At 42.4% G+C, this 19,516-nt stretch overlaps 1 protein-coding gene across 1 annotated transcript in view; it reads left to right on the top strand.

The window, feature by feature from the left end:
• Positions 1 to 19,516, top strand: part of LOC126384665 (proton myo-inositol cotransporter-like) — a 109,476-nt gene that overhangs the window by 49,961 nt on the left and 39,999 nt on the right. The window contains exon 4 of the mRNA XM_050035835.1: positions 17,300 to 17,408. Within this exon, the coding sequence (XP_049891792.1) occupies positions 17,300 to 17,408 (109 nt within the window). The remainder of the gene's footprint in view (positions 1 to 17,299; positions 17,409 to 19,516) is intronic.

Here is a 19,516-nt window from a genome sequence, read left to right as displayed (position 1 = left end):
TCCTTTCCTTTCCTTTCCTTTCCTTTCCTTTCCTTTCCTTTCCTTTCCTTTCCTTTCCTCTCCTCTTGCTCCCTTTCCTTTTTCTTTTCTACCCTGTCATTCCTTTCCTTCATTGTCCTGTCTTTTCTCTCCTCTTGTTTCCTTTCCTAACCTTTCTTCTACCTTTCCCTGTTTACCTTTTATTTCCTCTTTCCTTTTTTCATTTTCTCCCTTTTTTTCTAAAAACCTTCATTTTCTCTCATTTTTTCCCCTTTCCTCTCTGGCACGTTCCTTTTCTCTCCTTTTTCCCTTACATGTCTTCACCATTCCTCTCCTCTCCTCTCCTCTCCTCTCCTCTGCTTTCCTCCCCTCCCCTCTCATATAGGATGTACAGACACGTTTGATCAAACTGACTCTGACTCTGCAGGAGAACCAGATCAGGTTTAGATTATAAATCACAGCACCCAGCAGGCATGAAGGTCATCTCTGCACCTCTTCAAATGCAGATCACCTGCTGATAAACAGACTCTCTTACCAACAAGTCCCTCAGAAACGCTGACGTCTCCAATCACTCTGCTTTTGAGTCATGTTTGGTAGCGCTCGTCTTCCACACAGATTGGACCCGCTGTCTGCATTCAAAATACGTGCCATCTGTTTAGTGATTGACTCTTGACTTGAGTGGAGAGACTGAGCAATCACAGCCTCCTTTGTAGAACTGATGTAGCACTGACTGAAAATATTGTCGGTATTATCTTCCACTTATCATTTCAACAATTTTTTATTTCAGTTTTATTCACTTGTATTCAGCTTCATTTACATAAGAGTTCACTGCTACAGTATGTAAATAACTATAGGGTATTAAGTGCCCTGCAGGAGAGACGGAACAAGTGTGAAATTTAGAGAGATGCCAAGGTTGAAACTAGAAAAGCAATAACATACTTTCTTACAACGCACAGTAATTACCGTGAAAGGTATATTCTAAGTTGTGCCAGCTGCAAATCATGAGTGGCTACAGCGTTAACGAGGATACTGACCACCCAGGGCCTTGTTCTGGAGGAGGATCTATTGTAAAGCTCCATTTACACTTTTGCTTGAGTTTTCTCTGGTGATAACAAAGCTTTGTTGAATCCTAAATTTATATAAAGTACAAAAGAATGTATTTTTCTAATTATTTCAGTAGCCTTTATATTTGAGGCAAGCTCCAACAAGAAGTACAAAATCTGGTTTTGGCTTTTTTAGGGGCCCCTGGTCAAATTTTGAAAATGAACAAGACCCTGAGATACTTGAATTCCCTCTCTTGGGGCAGTAACACTCCCCCAACCTAGAGGGCGCAATCCACCAGTTTCCAGCAGAGAACCATGGCCTCAGATTTGGAAGTGCTGACTCTCATCCCAAATGCTTCACACTGGGCTGCAAACTGCCGCAGTGCATGCTGGAGGTCATGGTGTGATGAAGCCAACAGAACCACATCATCTGCAAAAAGCAGATGCAATTCTGAGGTTCCCAAACTGGACCCCTTCCTCCTATATCCCAAACACCATTGGTGATGCAGGCGCTGCGCTGGACTGTTGTGGTGAAGAGGGAGCTGAGCTGGAAGGCGAAGCTTTCTATTTACTGGTCCATCTACGTCCCAACCCTCACCTATGGTCATGAGCTCTGGGTAGTAACCGAAAGAATGAGATCGCGGATGGAAGCGATCAAAATGAGTTTCCTCCATGGGGTGGCTGGGCTCAGCCTTAGAGATAAGGTGAGGAGTCCACAGGGAGCTCAGTGTAGAGCCACTGCTCCCTCGTGTTGAAAGGGATCAGTTGAGGTGGTTTGGGCATCTGAGCAGGATGCCTCCTGGACACCTCCTATTGGAGGTGTTTCAGGCATATCTAACTGGTAGGAGGCCCCGGGGCAGACCCGTGTGGGGTGCTTTTGACCTGCTGCCCCTGCGACACGGCTTCGGATAAGCAGATGAAAGATGATGGATGGAATGTGACTAGTAACATTTTATGCATGTAGTTGTACATTCATATCCGTCTTTTGCACACACCACACCCATGCATGTTCAGAGGAGTGGTAGGTTAGTCATATTGTTTGTTTGGAGGTTGAGTGCCTTGCTCAAGGGAACCGCAGGATTGCCCAGGATGTGAAATGGCACCTATCCAGCTGCCAGTCACTCCTTTTTTGGTTTATATGGGGCAACCCTTTGATTCCCAAGCCAAGTCCCCACAGATTGAGCTACTGCTGTGCCCAGAAGTAGTCAGTGAAATAAAAGTATAATGCTAAATGATGTAATGATGATCTCCATGCTGAAATCAGATTGAAAGGACAGATATTATCACTTAATGTTCTTGCCTTGTCTTCCTGGTGATAAGATGGTTCACAGAGTCCAGCAGAGTCCTGACAGCCAGTGAGTTTACTCAGCTGCTACGATAGTAAATACTGTGTGTTTTAGCTGTAGGTGGGCAGACATATAGTGTGTTTAATCATATATAGAGTCATATTATTACAGTTGCAGAAAAATGTGGTGTACATGGGGGTGCTGACTGTCTGATTCTATATATGATTGCTTGGTGTCTCTCAATCAAACATAATATATGTGGCCTATTTTAGTATGAATGTATTAATCAGAGCACTCACATAAGGAGGTAGCACTAGCAGAGCACAGTGTGATATGTTCTGTCTGTCAGTTGATCTCCCTCCGCTCTGTTTCAGTACTATGGACAGCGCCAAACCTACACACCCACTCCAGGGGCCTAAACTGCCTGTTTCAGTCCCTCCATCAGCCAAATCCCTGGGAATTATGCGTGACCTTGCAATTTTATCCGATCACCACAACTTTAACACAAATTTTACTTTTTAAAACTGGTAAAACCTCATTTTATTGTAGAGCTGTGGGCAGCGTCTTTATTCCCTCAACCCCTCTTCCTCTGTGTTCATCTTAATCTCCTGAAACCCATTTTGGGTTTACTTGACCTTATACTTCATTCTACTTAACTTAGACCTGTTGTCCTCATTTGTGGACACTTTTTTGTGCTAGTGGTAGTAAGAGCACAATACACTAATCCATGTAAAAACAAGATGGCAGCCATCTCTGTCAAGTCAGTCTGCAGCTGATCCCAACACAGAAGTGGACCACGTCCAAAACCTGATCACATTTTATGGTTGACACTTGTTTATTTATGATTAATGATTAATGTTTGTTGTTTGATATAACAACAAATGTGACCAATTTTAGCAACTGTAACAAGCTAAGACACTGTTAATTAGGAAGTACTCATTGGAAGACATTCCAACAGACAACGTTAAGTTTTTTTTACTCATATCGGGTCCTACTGATTCCAAATAGACTTTCCAAACAAAGGTTTGGGTCTCAGGAGGATATAACTACGGCTGCAGGACCAGAGTTCTGTGCCTGGGACACAGTCACTCATATACATACACAGTGACAGGGCTAACTGCTAGCATCACACAGCTAACATTACCCAATGGTTATCAACAGATTTAATAATAGAGTTGAGCCGTTGACATTAGACAAACGGCATTTGATGTTACTGCTGTGGGGCTTCTGCTGAAGCGGCAAAATATGACGAGTGGGGATGAGATCATGTTGTACTGTGCTAGCTCGTGCATGAGTAGAGCAAATCGTTACATGAATGGCAATCACTCCCACATTTTTTGGACAATTGGACAATATTTTGGAGGAAGATACGTTCAGCTAAGGTCTTATAGATATGAAATACCTACTGATTTCAAGATCCTGTACTTTGGTGCAATGAGTGAGGAGGTGATAGATAAAAAAGATTAGTATCTGTGTAAAATATTGTTGTTGCCAGCAAGAAAGCGATTACAAAGAACTGGTACAAATCTGAGCCTCCAAGCCTTAAACAATGGATGGACATAATCAAGGAAATCTTTATAATGGAAAAGATGACTTTCTCTGAGGTCCAGACGAGCAATATTCCTCAGAAAATGGGAGAAATAGACCTTCTTTATTTCAGAAGACATGGACGCAGCTTCACCATGAATGTCTGGACAATAAAAGGACATTTAACACGTGGACTATAAATACTTACCGTAAAATATCAATTATAAGCTTAGTCCCATTTCCAAGCTTTTTTTTAAATAGAAGTTCTTCGGATGTATAAAACCGAGTTGTTGGCTGCCTCAAATTATGTGTCCATTCCTTGATTACCCTGTAAGCTATTCATATTCCTTTAGTCCATTACGATCTTCAGATCAAAAGAATCAATCAATTAATCCAAGCTGTGAGTATTGTTTTAACAGGATAAAGTGGTGGTGTGTTGGTATGCCGGATGCTGTAGTACCGTAACTCATTCTCTCTCTGATGTGCTGTCTGTCGGAGCTAAATCAAATGAATTAAAGAAAGGCCTGTCCCATACAGACGCCTGTCCCAGATATAGATCTGTTTATTTCAGTGATTTAAGCAAATAATAGCCTGGGCTATTAATTGAAGTTTAACGGTAACTGGTGTGCCCCCACACAGTGTTCTCTATGGTGTTTATGGTTTGTGTAAACATTTAAGAAATACTTTAAATAAACTCTTTTTGAAAAGAGAGAAGAGCAACTCATGGACACGGCCCTTTCGCACTGTGTCGAACAGCATCAACAGCTGATCGGCAGTGATTAGCTTTTACTGCCCGCCATCCCACATCATCAATAGAATCTAATTCTGTGGGAAGCACTGAATACTCATTATAAAACACTCTGAATCAGTGACAGGATCATAACTATTTTTGAAATTTTCCACTTGCCTCCGCATTTTCATTGCAAAAATAAACCCACATACAAACATTGCAACTTGCATCGCAGTTTTTTAGGAAAGCTGCAGAGTAATTAGGCATTTCAGGTCGCAGCAATCCCCAAAAACAGCCTGACTCCTGACAGTAATGTTTCTATCTTAGCCAGAACTGAATATGTTCTGATTAGTCTCATCTAGCTCAGTGGATTCAAACTGCGTTCAGAGACATAAAAAGTCACCCATGAGTTTGTCTTATTACCAAGTAGAAAAACTAAGTATCTGTCCTTTAACCCTCCCACTCATCACCTGGCCCGAGCTGTACCTTTGTTAAGAAACTGTGCAGTAAAAAGATAACAAATATCACTTGTCAGCAGTCTTTAAAGTAACTCTGATGAGTTTGTGTGGGTCACCGTGTTGCAGAATAAGCAGCGCGGAAAAGCAACAGTGATGAACAGAGAACAAAAGAGCTCTCCACTCCTCTGCTCTCCCGTAGGTTTAAAGCAGCTTCTTAATAATTGAGCGAGGAGAGTTGTGCGATGGCAGATCTATCATGATTCCCCCTGCGCCTGTCACAAGCCCTGCATGGATAGATGGATATTGAACCAGCCTTTTTTCCACACAGTATTTTTTCGGAGGGCACAGGCAGGCCAGCCGAATTATTTCACCATTTTAAAATGTGATAATGAATTTCGGTCGGCGCATGAGTTGGCTCAGACTGAGGAAGAAAATCCCCACACGCCAGATAAGACAGGATGTGCGAAAAAAAAAGGGATACAGTATTTAAATGTGTAATTTGTGTGTATATTTAGTTCAAAGGCAGTTTTTTTTCACAATGGTGTATCTTCAGTGTGTTATGGAGCTATTAGAAAATGCATATCGCAGTGTGTGTACATGTGTGTGTGTGTGTCCAGAAAAATTGTCCAACTCTGCTGCAGAATAATAAGATAGAAAATGCAAAGTGTGTGTGTGCATAGTTTTCTGTGTGGTGGTGTGTATTTCTGCCTGTTTCCCTAAGGCCACCAAGATCCCTCATTTCTCTCTCTGTCTCACACAACCACACACACACACACATTCACACACACTTGCCTCTCTACTCGTGTCCCTCAGGACTAACTACCCACCACTTTTGGGTCAAACTGGCAATAGCGGCTGATTCTTGCATAACATTTGTTTAAACATACAAGCAGTAATAGCTGCAGCAAGCTGTCGTCTACAGAGCCAGGAGATAACTTCTGTGCACAAAATGAGAAGCTAAATATCCTTAAACTTTCTGCTGTGTTACTTTTCATGTCATGACGGACAGTGCATCTGCAGGGAAAGATGTTGAACTGCTGAATAATAGAAATCTCAGTTGGAAAATCAGATGGAGTTTAAAAATGAACGCGCCTCTGTGCTGTGTCCTCCTCTCAACCTCAGGTACCTCTGCTGGTGTGATCTGATTCAGGGTTACATAACCAGGCAGGCAGCGACCTATTAACACCTCTCAAACCAAAATGAAACAAAAATTGCCTTGATTAATCCTCCAATTGCTTTCTCTGTTATGCCCTGTATTTGTCTGCCTTTGTATAATATTCTTGCTTTGGTCATCAGGCTGCAGAAATGGACACAAACAACATGGCAAACTGACAGGCCACCTCCTGAGCTCTATTGATCGATTCCTGTGATGTGATTAGTTTCAAACTGGAGAGATGGTGGTTTTGTTGACACACCGAAGCTTTCAGAAGATGACAGCAACTTCCCTCTTTGCTATTCCAGCGGATCTCATGTCCTTTGTTTTTCACAACATCAGGTGCCATCTCTTTTCAGCATTAAAGAAGTACACAGAAGTGGAAAGAGTTTAGGGAAAGCACCACATAGTATCATTGGTAAATATAAGTAATTAGAATAAATAATGTCTAAGGCTTTTTTAGACATTATGGCTTTAGAGGGAGCTGTGTGAAGTCTGTCAGTAGCCCTTTTGCACAAAGATCACGCAATAGGGCTGTTAACAAGTCCCTTCTTTATGCCTCTTTTGCATTTTTACACAGAACCAAACAACAGCAGCATCAAGCTGCTCCAGTATATGATCTTAGATAGCGTACCAGCATTGTGGAACAAAAAGTGGTGACGGGCGTCAGCCAACAGCGTCAGCCTCATGTGTGACAAATAAGATACGTGTTGACAGTGTTTTTTAAACAATAACAATGGCATTAACGTTGCATAAACGGTCATTTACCTTCTTTGCTATATGGTGGCTGATCTTGTCCTCTGCTCGGAAGGTAAGGAGCTCCCGTATCTCATTGTGTTTACAATTTGTGGACAATTTCGGCTGCTGAGTTAGCCGCTAACTGCTATTAGCTGCTCTTTAAATCTCCTGCAGTGGGTCCCATGTGGTCAAAACGTCACACCTGTCCTGTTCATGGTCCCGTCCTGCTGGCTGTCCTGTTTATACAGACACCGTTTCAGTGCTGTAACTACTTCTCAAAGGCGAGACAACTCTGTCCTCCCATTCCATAATCAGGATGTATACAGGCGAGGCAGCATAATGGCACAATATTTTGTCTGTGTAAAGGGGCCAGTGTCAGTTAGGGTTGAAGCAGTGCTTAATGTGTAAATCAGGAGGTGCAGAGGCTGCCAAAGTACCTGGCGCACACACACACCTAGGCACTGCTGTGATGAAACTAAACAAGAGTGACATAAGAAACGCTAAAATAAAATATCATTGCATCCTCTGACATGACAATGACGCCTAGTAAATAAACACTGTATGCCCACAACGATGGGCATTATAACTGACCACAGTCATTTTACCACACAGCATAAACACCCACTAGCTGACAGGCTTACAGTAATAGGCTGTGCCAAAAATATTATACACATATCATGCCTGCAGTGATGGGACTTACGAGTTTTCATTATCCATAATCATTTCACCATCACAAACACCCACTCAGTGCTTAGCTGTGGGGCTGTTGTTTTTAACCATTCATTGATAAGATGATGGGATGCTTTATTGTCATTGCATGTTAAATGCAACACAATTTGGTCAGGCAGCAATCCACTCCACTCAGCAGCATACTGTGTACGTTTTACCAGTTGGGGAAAGGAAAAATCCGGAATGATTGGGCCACGATCAGAGCTAACTGTAGCTGTGCAGATCTGACATTGTGAAGCGGAGTCCTGAACATCAGGTGTTGATCAAGAGAAAAGATTGTACAAAGATTTCCAAACCTGGTGTGCATGCTAATTTGAAATTTTGGTGAATCTTGCAGTGGGTCTAAGTAATACTTTCCAGCCACAATTACGGGGCCGTGCCAAATTGTTGTGTATTTATTGTGTATTTATTTATATCAGTCAGTGTGTGTGTGTGTGTGTGTGTGTGTTTTAGACTCATTCATCTATCTATCAATCCATCCATCCGTCTGTCTAGTGCTCAGCTCCTGGCAACCGCTGGCCCCACGGTGCCCTTAGATAAACACAGCTGCTCCCCTGCATCTGCAGACGCTGACAAGATTTGATCAGCTCCACTTAAAATGCTGTTTCTCCCTAACGCGACAGGTCCAGAGTGATTCTCATTTCTCCAGGAAAGAATCAATCAAAAAGATCCCTGCTCTTCAAAAAAACATTGCTTCTCCATCGCAACAGGACACACACACATTCATAAGTTTCTCATATACACTCTCTGTGACTTTCTTACCTCAAGGTGACACAAGAATTACTCCTCTTACAGGTACTGCACTTGACAGACTCTTCTTCAGCTGATTTGATTTTCTTCCTCTCAACATACCATGCCTCCACTTGATGTCAGAGTGGTCCAATAGATATTATGGGCTAACAAAGACTCAAAGAGTGCAGAAAGAAAGGCTTCTTCAAGTGCTTCAGTGTGCTGAAAAATAATACAGAAGAAAACACCAGCAGGGCTCCTTATCTCTGGAAAGCACAGGCTATTTATGGGACGCTGGAGAACTGCAGTTCATGGTGCTATAACCTCACTTTGGTTCAGTAAAAATATATTTGAAAGAAATCTTTACTGTCACAGACTGTAGAGCCTGTAAAAATTACATAAGTGGCCAGTTTGAACATGGAGATGTTCTGGTTAGTCCGCCTGTAGTCATAATCCAGCTCAACTGTCTGGGCTTTAAAGCAGCATTTTATTTTTATGTAAATAACATGCTGAGGATTTTAGACTGAGAACAGTTTTCAGTCTTAAGTCAGACGCCGTATACAGCCGATGGGTTCCGAGAATGTCATGAACATAATAGAAAAATAATGATTTTGGCATAATGACTTCACTAAAAGTGTCTTCAGTAAGATTAAAGTGTTGTTCAGCTTTCAGATTTGAAGATTTTAGGGCCGATGGCACAATGACATCAGTTTGTTAGCTTGAGGTAAACACGACCCTCCACCACAGGGCTGTAGGCTACATAGGAGTCTTAAAATGTCGTCTTGTTGTGTTATTGGGAGCCAGAATAGGAGTCATGGTTTAAAACTTCAATTCTATCGTAACAGCCACTGCCCGTCAACAAAAACAAAGGCAGCTATAGTTAAATGCAATAAGACGAAAGGACTGGACGGAGGTGATCATCAAACATGCTTATCAGGTTAGGGAAAAAGTATTTCCTGTTGTAGGGATGAATAACGTTATGTGTATTAAGGGTTATCATGTCCACCTCATCAGAAACTGGGGAGGTATTAAGAGGAATATTAAATTTCTCTGTAATGCTAACTTTTTGGTGCATTAGCTAACGTTAGTTTCGATAGCAAAACAAACTGGAGGAAACTATTCAAGTGTCGTCCTCCTTTGTAAGATTGGCATTGTAATCAACCACAAAGCTTCCTGTGACATCATCCATCCACTGATCTGTTTGGCTTTTTAGTAGTCCTGTAACATTATCCCCACCACTCACAGTCTATACTCACTCTACCAGTAGAGGCTGACCCCTAATGGCAGGTTATGGTCACTACATATATATACAATACATCCTCAATACAGCGTCTCCATATTCATAGAAAGAGAGGCATATTTTTAGCGCTATTAAAAATCATACCATCGGAATTTCTACATACTTTAGAATACTGTAAACTATAGGTTGCATTTATGCAGTGTCAGAAAAATGGAAATACTGTAAAAGCTCCCGTCAGTTATACTTTTGAGCATTTACACATTATTTTAAGATGGTTACCCCTGCTTGCCTTGAAATTATTAGTCCATAGGACACATGGATACAACCAGAAGATGGTTAGCTTAGTTTAGCTTAGCTTAGCTTAGCTTAGCATAAAGACTGAATATGGGGAAACAGCTAGCTCGGCTCTGTCCAAAGGTAACAAAGGTTTTTTTTTGGGCCCTAGCAATGTTATGGTGACAACAATAGACTACAGGAAGTCACTGTTTCCGTCACATAACCCCCTGTTGTTTTTACACTCTATTAACCGCCCATAAACCTTTGGACAAAACCAAATTAGCTATTTTATTGTGCTTTCATTCTTAAAGCTAATCTAAGATAACTGTCTCCTGGCAGTAACTTCTTATTTAGCGTACAGCCTTCTCATCTAACTCTCGGCAAGAAAGCAAATTACCAAAATGTCAGAGTCTTACGTTAACATGACTGTAGTTTTGCAATTAAAGCTTCGCCTAGTGTAGCTTTAAGGAAAGATTGAGCTTGATTACATGATAGCTTTTTAGTTATAACATTAACATTTTAGAAACAGCAGTTTCTTTGTAATTTGGTTGCATGTGCTTCCATAAACACCTGTCGCAGTGACGGACCTAATCTCTGTTCTCCATTAGTCCTGACCCTCTGTTCTGATCTTGTCAGTGTAGAGAGCGAGGTGTCGTGATCCTGCTCTGATGAGGAAGCAGAGGAGAGGTGAGATAGGAGAGGAGAGGGGAGGTATGGTGAAGGAATAATTAGAGGGGAGATGGTGGTTGAGGCAGGAGGGCTGCAGATTGCCTGTTCAGGCTTCGGTCCTTGATTGCAGCTCTCCTGGTTATGTAAGTGAAGCCCGCTTCCAGCCACTTACTCCCTGAGGACACGGTGATTGCATGGATAGAGAGAGCTATCCTCTTATAGACTTTCTTCAGTCTGAATAATTCCTCCTGTGCTTCCATCCACTGTCTTTGTTTTCTTGATTGGCCATTGCATTGGCCATGTATATTGACCAGTGGATAGATATACATGTTACTGATTTGCGAAGGATTTACAAATTAATCTCTAATTGTAAATCCTGTGGATGGATGCTTGCCACTACTCCTGGAAAGCGAGATGCCTCTCTTCTTGCTGTATATTTCATTAAGCCGACTGACTGGCAGCGGCACATGTGCAAAGCATGAATAAAAAGAAACATCTGACAGGACCAATGGTGCTAAACGGCAGCTCTAATTGGCCGTGGGGGTTGTGTTGTGGAGAAGTTGCGGTGTTTCCCAAAAGCAGGTAGCAGAGGAAAAGAACTAATTGGAGATTCCTCCAGTGAATATCAAAGACACAGAACAAGAAGAGGGACCTCGTTCTCATTAAAAACACACCCCAGGCATCCCCTGCTCACTGTACAAACAAACTGTGGTCTCACGGTCTTAGTGTGAGGCAATCAGTATTTGCTGGATTGAATGGTGGTAAGATGTGAAATCAAAGGGGATCCGCGCAGGTAGCGATGGCGGAGGGATGATCACAGAGCTCGTGTGGGTAGATTGACATAAATAAAGAGAGTCGTGCCTTTGTAGTGAGCTTTGTGTGTGTGTGTTGTGCTGTCTACGTCTAGGTTTTGTGTGTTTTTCCAATCACACTCAGTGCTCATCTCTCAGAAGAGCTGGTATTTTTAACTTGTCCTGTTTATGCATCGACACCTGAATGCATCGCGCCTGAAGTTTTAAGCTAATAGTGGTATTGCAGTATAGACTGAATGTAATGAGGCAGATATAGCTGGAAAGATTCAATGTGGAATACTGACGTGCAATTACTGCAGTGCTGTGAGACTTAATCACTGTGCTTGTGGCTCACTGGTTGCTCGCTGACTTGTTTTTCATTGCCATCCTTCTTCAGTATCTCATCTGATTAAATTACAGCTGGGTGGTGTTCAGTGGAGGAAATGAAGCTGTGTGTTTTGTGAGACTGTGCATGTATGTGAGCATGTATGAGTGAGCATCAATGTGTCTACTTGCATTTGTATTTTTGTAGAAAACCTACAGTGTAAACCCCAAAGGGAGCAAGAGGAGAGAAGGTATTGTGTCTGTATGACTGATTGTATCTGAATGTGTTTATGTGTTTAGTAAATTCAGCTCTTCTTCAGGCGCCCATCAGCTCTCCACTCTCTTGATAGTTGACTTCGGACCATGAATCCTGATTTCCCTGTCGGCTAATCAGATAACAGTCCACTGCTCTGGTCTCGAGGGATCTACCAATCACGCTCCACCATGTTAGCGCCATGGAAATGGCTCAGCCCATAAACGCATCACTTCCTCCTCACCGTCTGCGGTTACAGCTCAGCTTCACATTTAACCTTGACTTTGAAAGCTGAAACTGAAACGAACAGTAGCTTATTGACAAAAACCCAAAGTACATATAATTTAATTAATTAATAAAAACAAACTCCAAGTTCGACTCCTCTCCTCACCATGGATGCACACAAGAGAAGTCTGTAGCTGCTGCTGTTTCGTGTGTGACAAAGAATGGATGACGAGAGACTTGTTGTTGAGGTTGAGAAATATCCCAAGCTAAACAACCCACAATCTGGTCCTTATAGAGACAATGGCCAAAAAGATATTGCCTGGCGAGTCACAGCTCTGGAGATCGGCTCTTCAGGTGAGAAATCAAGTTTAATTAGGGGCAGTCCATACATGATTTTAAGCTAACACAGAGGTTGAAGAGTAACAGATCTTTAAGTAAAAGTAGTAGTAGTTTTGTGTGGTCGTCTGTTAAGGAGCTGCTACGCGACACATTCTGTGTGTGCTAAGGGCGACACTTGACACGTGGCACATGCAGGACCACTGTGTTTCTAGCTTAAGCCCCTCCCACCAGACAAGCATGGGTATATGCTGGCACTTCAGACAGTAACCCAGTGTTTCCAATATGTTGATTTATTGTATTGTATTTAATTGTAGATTTGCACTTAGTGCATTCACTCAGCCCCTCCTTGCCCTGCTCTCTCCCTGTTTATCAGACTACAAAATAGCTGTCTACCCCACAGCCCTTCCACCTCACTCCCCACCACTGTGGATTGCTTTGCTGGGACAAGAGCTGACAGCAGTTATTGAAATCGGTCAACGGCTGTAGCGGCTAGAATTCAGGAAGCACAAATCCCCCCCTTAGTGCCGGGTGTCACAGTGGGCTGATGGCCAATTGCAGCGCCGGGTCTAACCTGTGTAACAGCAGCAACAGAAAGTTTGCTGACTTGGGGTCTGTCTCCAGAACTGCTGCCCATTCTCATATGGAAGAGATGGTCTGTAGCTGTGGGAAGTGAGGCAGGACACACTATGATTTGAGGCTCTAGCTAATGTTAGCTACATAAATGTGAACTTGAAGCCACACCTGTGAGCCTTTGGTTCTGGTTGGCAGAAGGCTAAATGATCAGCAACATTTTCTCTCCATCTTTCTCCCTTTTTTTTGATCAGTCTATCTTCATTTTTTGGTTTTTGCAGTGTAGGCAGTCGTTGCCAGTGCTGAAATAGCAACTTTCTCTGCAAGGACTCTGCGCCATTTAAGGCCAAGTCAGGCTTTCACTGGCCAATAGGAACGCCCTGGCTCTGATTGGCCAAAGTCACAACTTGAATTGCAATATGTTCAAAGTTTATTATGGAATTTTGGCCCATTGACACCAAAATAAAACAATAGAATAGATCCTACATTTCCCATAATGCACTTGGAAAGTATCTTATATCAGACAGCCCCTACTTGAGAACGGCCCATATCTTTGAAACTCATCCCAAATTGTTACACGGAATTTTTCTAAAAAATTTCAAGCCTCAATCCCGATCCGAGAGAACCCTAATGACATCACTATGACATCATCAGGGTTATATTTTCTGACTATACCACTTCCTTTAGAGCTACAGATGACCTGTTTTTACTAACTTCGTTATCCACCTATAAAGGATAAAGCTAAAAAATATTAACTTCTAAAGAAGGGTCACAATAGTAAATCTTATATTTACAGTATCTTTTTAGTCTTATGTTGTTTATCTTTAACTTTAGCACACTCAAACTGGAGTGTGGATTTTTTCACTACTGTACAAACGTGTGGAGTGGGTGGGTTGTAACATACGGTATGTGGTGGCTGTTAATGATGTTATTATCATATATGCTTTACCAGCGTCTGGGCTGCTGTGAATTTATTTTAATCACTCTCTGATGCAGCACTAATTACATTATAGGTGCAGAAAATAAGCACGTCCCTGGATGCAAGTGCTGCATAATTTAACTTAAAGCTGTGATGTGATTCAGATATTTGGTCGGAAGTTTTCCGTCACAGAGACTCAAGGAATAGCTTCTTATTTATTTCCTATAGTGACACTGGATTATATAATAAGCCTACATTCCTTCAAAGGCATTTCATTGTCTAGTGGGAATTTCTCCCTGTTCTTGAATCCATGCTAATTTTGAGCTACTTTTCTGTGTGGTATCGGAGAAATAAACTTTCTTGGAACAGATAATATAATTGAATAAAGTGTGTTAAATCATGTAGCTGTTAGTAAAGTCAGAGTTGTTGTTAGTGTAAGAGGCTCAGTTTGAAGTCATTGTAGGTGGTGTTGTTGTCGGTAATAAAGATTCAGTTGTGTATGACTGAGTAAATAGAGATGAAGCTGAGTTCATGTAAAGCTCTGTGACACAAAACCTGATGGCCCTAGATATGACTGATGCATTTCCATTTAGAGATTTCTAGCTGAATAACATAAACCTTAATAAAATATACAGAGCCTGTTTATGTGGGACTCAGGAGAAGGTGTTAAATTGAGATTTAACTTATGTATTTGACTGTTTCAGAGCGTGTTGTGAAAATTGCCTGTCATCTTTTTTAAAAAGACTGAGCGGCAGCTTCTGCAGCGAAAATGCATACAAATCGGTGAAAGTTAAAAAGCCTCTTTCAGCACTTCAGAATTGAAAGGAATCAAAGACGATAATGTCCCCCTGAGAAGTCGGCCACAGAAAAGGAAGGCTCGAGTGTGTTTGTGTGTCAGCGGGAGCCTCCTTTACAGAGTCTGCTCGGCTTGTCAAACTGCTAAAGGAGATGTTCACTGGTCCAGAGTCCTCCCACACACAGCTGCTCCCAAATAATCAGCCTGTGCGTGTCATTTCATATGTGCAGGCTCATGCATCCTTGTTTATGATATGTTTATATGTGCTTGTGTTTGCACAGTCACTTGTGTATCCTGGCACACGGCCGTACCTGTGTGTGTTCCTTTCCTGTGTGTGTTCAGGCTTGTTTGTCTCCCTCTTCATCCGACAGCTCCATGCCTGTCCAGCCGCACTCTCATCCTATTAAGACTTCTCCTCCCAAAGGAGCCGCTTGCATGTGTGTGTGTGTGCGTGTGTGTGCGCGTTGGAGATCACAGTCTGGGCTCTGTTGCTGAGCCAAGTGGGACTCAGCGAGGCTAAAGCCTGGCGTCAAATATTTGTTTCATCCCAAACTGAGATATTCACCATCTGAAAAATAAATAAAAAGGCAGCTACTGTGCTATGCTGATCCTCAAGAGAGAGATTTCTTTTTGCACTTTCTCCAGCACCACCACAGGGAGGTCAGGAGTCAAAGTAACACAGCAGCATCCCTGGAGCTGACAAAGCCTCAGTGTCTTGTGCAAGGAAATGTCAGCAGGGCAGATGGTCGTTGTCACAGAAGCTTGAACCTCGGTGTTCCAATTTGAGATCAGAATGACTCATGACAACCTCATGCCCAAGTCATAAAGATGCTTTGAACGTATGAATGTGAGAATTCAGCTAACGGAAGTGACAAAATGACTGATTTCATGACTGTCACTGACTGATCCATTTCTTTATAACAAGCACAACAAAAGAAACTGCTTGTATACCAATTTCTTGGTAGCTAACTTGCTAGGTAGTTAACATTACATTGTTATTGCTAATTGTGCATGACAGTCCTGCATTTTGACATATTTCTATATTGCATTCCCCCCTTTTAAGGCATATAGTTTTGCTACATGTCTCGTTAGTCCTTCCCTGTTCCCACAGTATTCCCTTCACACCTGTTCTGTATCAGTCTTGTTTGCTCCACCCTAGTGTTCTCCTACACACCCTTGTTGTTAGCCAATCCCCATTTCCCTCCTTTTGCTGGTGTCTTCCTCCTCCAGCTGTGTCTTGTTCTTGTGATTAGTTTTCTGTGTATATATACCTGTGTCTTTCTCTTTGTTCCTTGTCAGTTCGTCTGCGTTCATCCCCATATTCTTGATGTTGTTCCCTGCTCCATTTCCTGCCTGGTGTCTTGATTTCTGTTCAGATTTCTTCCCTGAGTTCATTGTGTTATCCCGGTTGGTTTTCAGTTTAGTTTTGGTTATTCTTTCTTTTGGACGTTGAGTTACCTGCCGGTTTCGGATATTTTTTATCAGCTTCATTAAAGCTTGCTCTGTGTTTGAATCCTCAATCTGCTTCCTGCTCTGCGTTTGGGTCCTTCCTGACCTGATTCCTGACATTGATAGCTTCAAACTTAAGTTGTGAACGACCCACAAGCACTCTGACAACCGCAAAAGGATGCCAATAATCCACAGAAGAGAATATAAGAAAAAGATATTCACAATGTCTGGCAACACTCATTGCATCTGTTTAAGTAAACCACAGCATTGATAACTACTGATGACATGTTAGGGTCCCATTTCATGGAAGATTTCAACCACGACTCCTTATAACTCAAAGGGACAAGGTGGCACTCGAAAACGAGGGGTAGTGGTAAGAATAAGAAGTGGAATTGGGCTGAAATCTGCACACTAGTGCCTCTAAATTAACACTTCATATCGTGTTTGTTTAATCTCTACAGAAGCCAAAGTGTAAAAACACAAAGTTGTGGATTTATTGGCGGGTAAGTGCTTGAATCTCACATTAGCATCGTATTTAAAGTACAGACACAAGAGTTGAATTGATATTCTCTTCTAACACTCAGCAAGACAGTGAACTTGCCTTTACTGGTTGTCTTGTTCTTCCAAGACTGTTTGTAGTTTTATAGCAAAAATATCTTTATTCTTGTACTGCAAAGGATCCGACAGGTCTTGTACCCACTGAGCTTTATGAAAGTTCAAATGAAAAATTAAACTGAACCACAACTAAACTTTGACAGACACGCAGTCACACATTCAGAAGCTGGTTAAATCAAAAAGAAGAAATCATTCAAGAAGTTTCAAAGTCACACACAGCAACTTGGCCCATCAAGACATTAAAATATCAAAAAAAATATTAGCACATTTTGAAACTCAGAAATCAGAAGTGTCGTATGAAAGCTTTGATGCAACACCAATCCTTGTTAGCATCAAGGGTTTTGTTCCTCTCGGTGGGTGGCTGATTTTGGAATGAATCTCTATTAATGTCTCTGTAATTTTTGCAGTAGTCATGCTGAGTTTGAAATTAATTTCTGCTGTGCCTTTGCTTGTGTCTCCAGATGGCCCTGTGATCTGGCGGATGCTGACCTACCCCCCGACTCGGAGAGCCCTCCTGGTGGGCTGTGGTCTTCAGATGTTCCAGCAGCTTTCAGGAATCAACACGGTCATGTGAGTGAATCATTTACTCTAGTTTTACATCAATCGTCAAGTGCGGAATTATTATCTGGCTTGGGCCAGGAAAACAGACTTGTCAAGACTGTACAGAGTCTGCAATGTCAGCATACAATAGGGTGTTGTGGTTGAGGTATGGAGCTGTTCAGGATTCAAAGGCCCACCAGTTCTAACCCATGCCATCTCCCATCTTAGAAAGCAGTTGGAAAGAGATACTGATTGAGGTCACATTCATAACAAGCAAGTCTGCAGAAGTCTTACATTTACTGTTTTAGTTTAGTTCACTTTGCTGTGTAAGGGGAAAACTCAAACTCTGGATTGCACAGAGAAACCACACCAAGTCTAACTGGAAATGTTCAGGAGTGAGAAAGGTGTTATGGGTAAAGGAGACAGAAGCAGGCTGACACCAGACTCTCTGTAAGATTGTATTCAGTTATCCACAGAGCAACTGCCTGCACTGTAGATCATATATTGTTATTTAGTCTGATGTCAGACAGCCAGGGAATGGGAATTAGCCCTTCCTGAGTCCCGTCTGTTTTCACTTCGTGCTCCATTAACAGCTGAGCAAAACTGAAACACAGCAGAACCCTTTCAACTTTCCCCTTTCCTGTTTTACTTTGGAAACCAGTGGACTGTCCTGCTCTGGTTTGGGAGAGAGTTACTGCCTCAAGTGTCTCGGGGTCTTGTTCACGAGTGAGGGTAGAATTGAGCGTGAGATGGATTAGCGGTTTGGTGCGGCATCAGCAGTGATGTGGGTGCTGCGCCGGACCGTTGTGGTGAAGAGGGAGCTGAGCCAGAAGGCAAAGCTTTCGATTTACTGGTCCATCTATGTCCCAACCCTCACCTATGGTCATGACCTCTGGGTAGTGACCGAATGAGATCATGGATACAAGCGGCTGAAATGAGTTTCCTCTGTGGGGCATCTGGGCTCAGCCTTAGAGATAGGGTAAGGAGCTTAGAATAGAGCCACTGTCAGTTGAGGTGGTTCGGGCATCTGATCATGATGCCTCCTGGGCGCCTCCTGTTGGAGGTGTTCGGGCACGTTCAACTGGTAGGAGGCCCCGAGGCAGACCTAGAGCACGATGGAGGAATTACATTCCTCATCTGACTTGGGAGCGCTTCGGGCTTCCCCAGGAGGAGCTGGAAAGCATTGCTGGGGAGAGGGATGTCTGGGGTGCTTTGCTTGGCCTGCTGTCCCCGCAACCTGGCCCTGGATAAGCTGATAAAAATGGATGGATGGATGGAATTTCCTGTAATGTGGATATAATAACCAAGTGGGTAAAGGCAAATAATAGAAAAGCAAGAACAGATGTTAAGTTCAGAAAATGACAACACTTTACTGTAATGCAGCCTTTGCAACCAGGAAAAGATGACATTACGATATTACAATATCCAAAATCTAAGAGGATATCTCGTCCTATATGAATATAATATCCATATACTGCTGCACCCTACTTGTTCATAAAAGTTAACATTGTGAATCTATCCTTCCATCACATACTGTAGTCCTTGTTACTAGGGTTGGGTACCGAAACTCGGTACTTTTTGTACTTGGTACCGATTCACGTCGGTACTACCGAGTACTGATTCACTTAAAATGAATCGGTGCCAAATTTTGGTACCTGAGGTGGAGGCGGAGCGAGAGAGCATGACTCGTACCTCAGACTCAGCAACAATGGCAACAAAAAAATGTGCAGACAAAAGTTAAGGTGCAGCACTGTTCCTAAATGTTCTCAATAAAATGTTGAAACTGAGAAGTTTAGACTATGGGCCCGAACGACGCATAGTGCGTCCAAATTCACACCTGTTCTTCTCTGTGGATTTTCTCTGCGACCGTGCGTCATAGTGAGAAGCCACGCATATCACGTGAAACGGCAAAACTGTAGCTTTCCAACAAAGCCAAGCACTTGTCGGTAGTCCAATGTTTTCACAGCGAAAAAAATTGATAAAGTTACAATAAATTGATGTATAACAGAGCTTTCATACAGCTTTGCACACACATTACTGTTGGATGGATTACTCGCGAACGCAGGCTCGCACAGAAATACCACGCATATCACATGAAAGTGCAGGACCACACACATCATTGTGCTGTCATCCCATCA

This window comes from Epinephelus moara, chromosome 23, assembly GCF_006386435.1.
Source record: "Epinephelus moara isolate mb chromosome 23, YSFRI_EMoa_1.0, whole genome shotgun sequence".
Lineage (NCBI taxonomy): Eukaryota > Metazoa > Chordata > Actinopteri > Perciformes > Serranidae > Epinephelus > Epinephelus moara.
The sequence above is the reverse complement of the archived record's forward strand: the minus strand, read 5'-3'. Positions and strand labels throughout refer to the sequence as shown.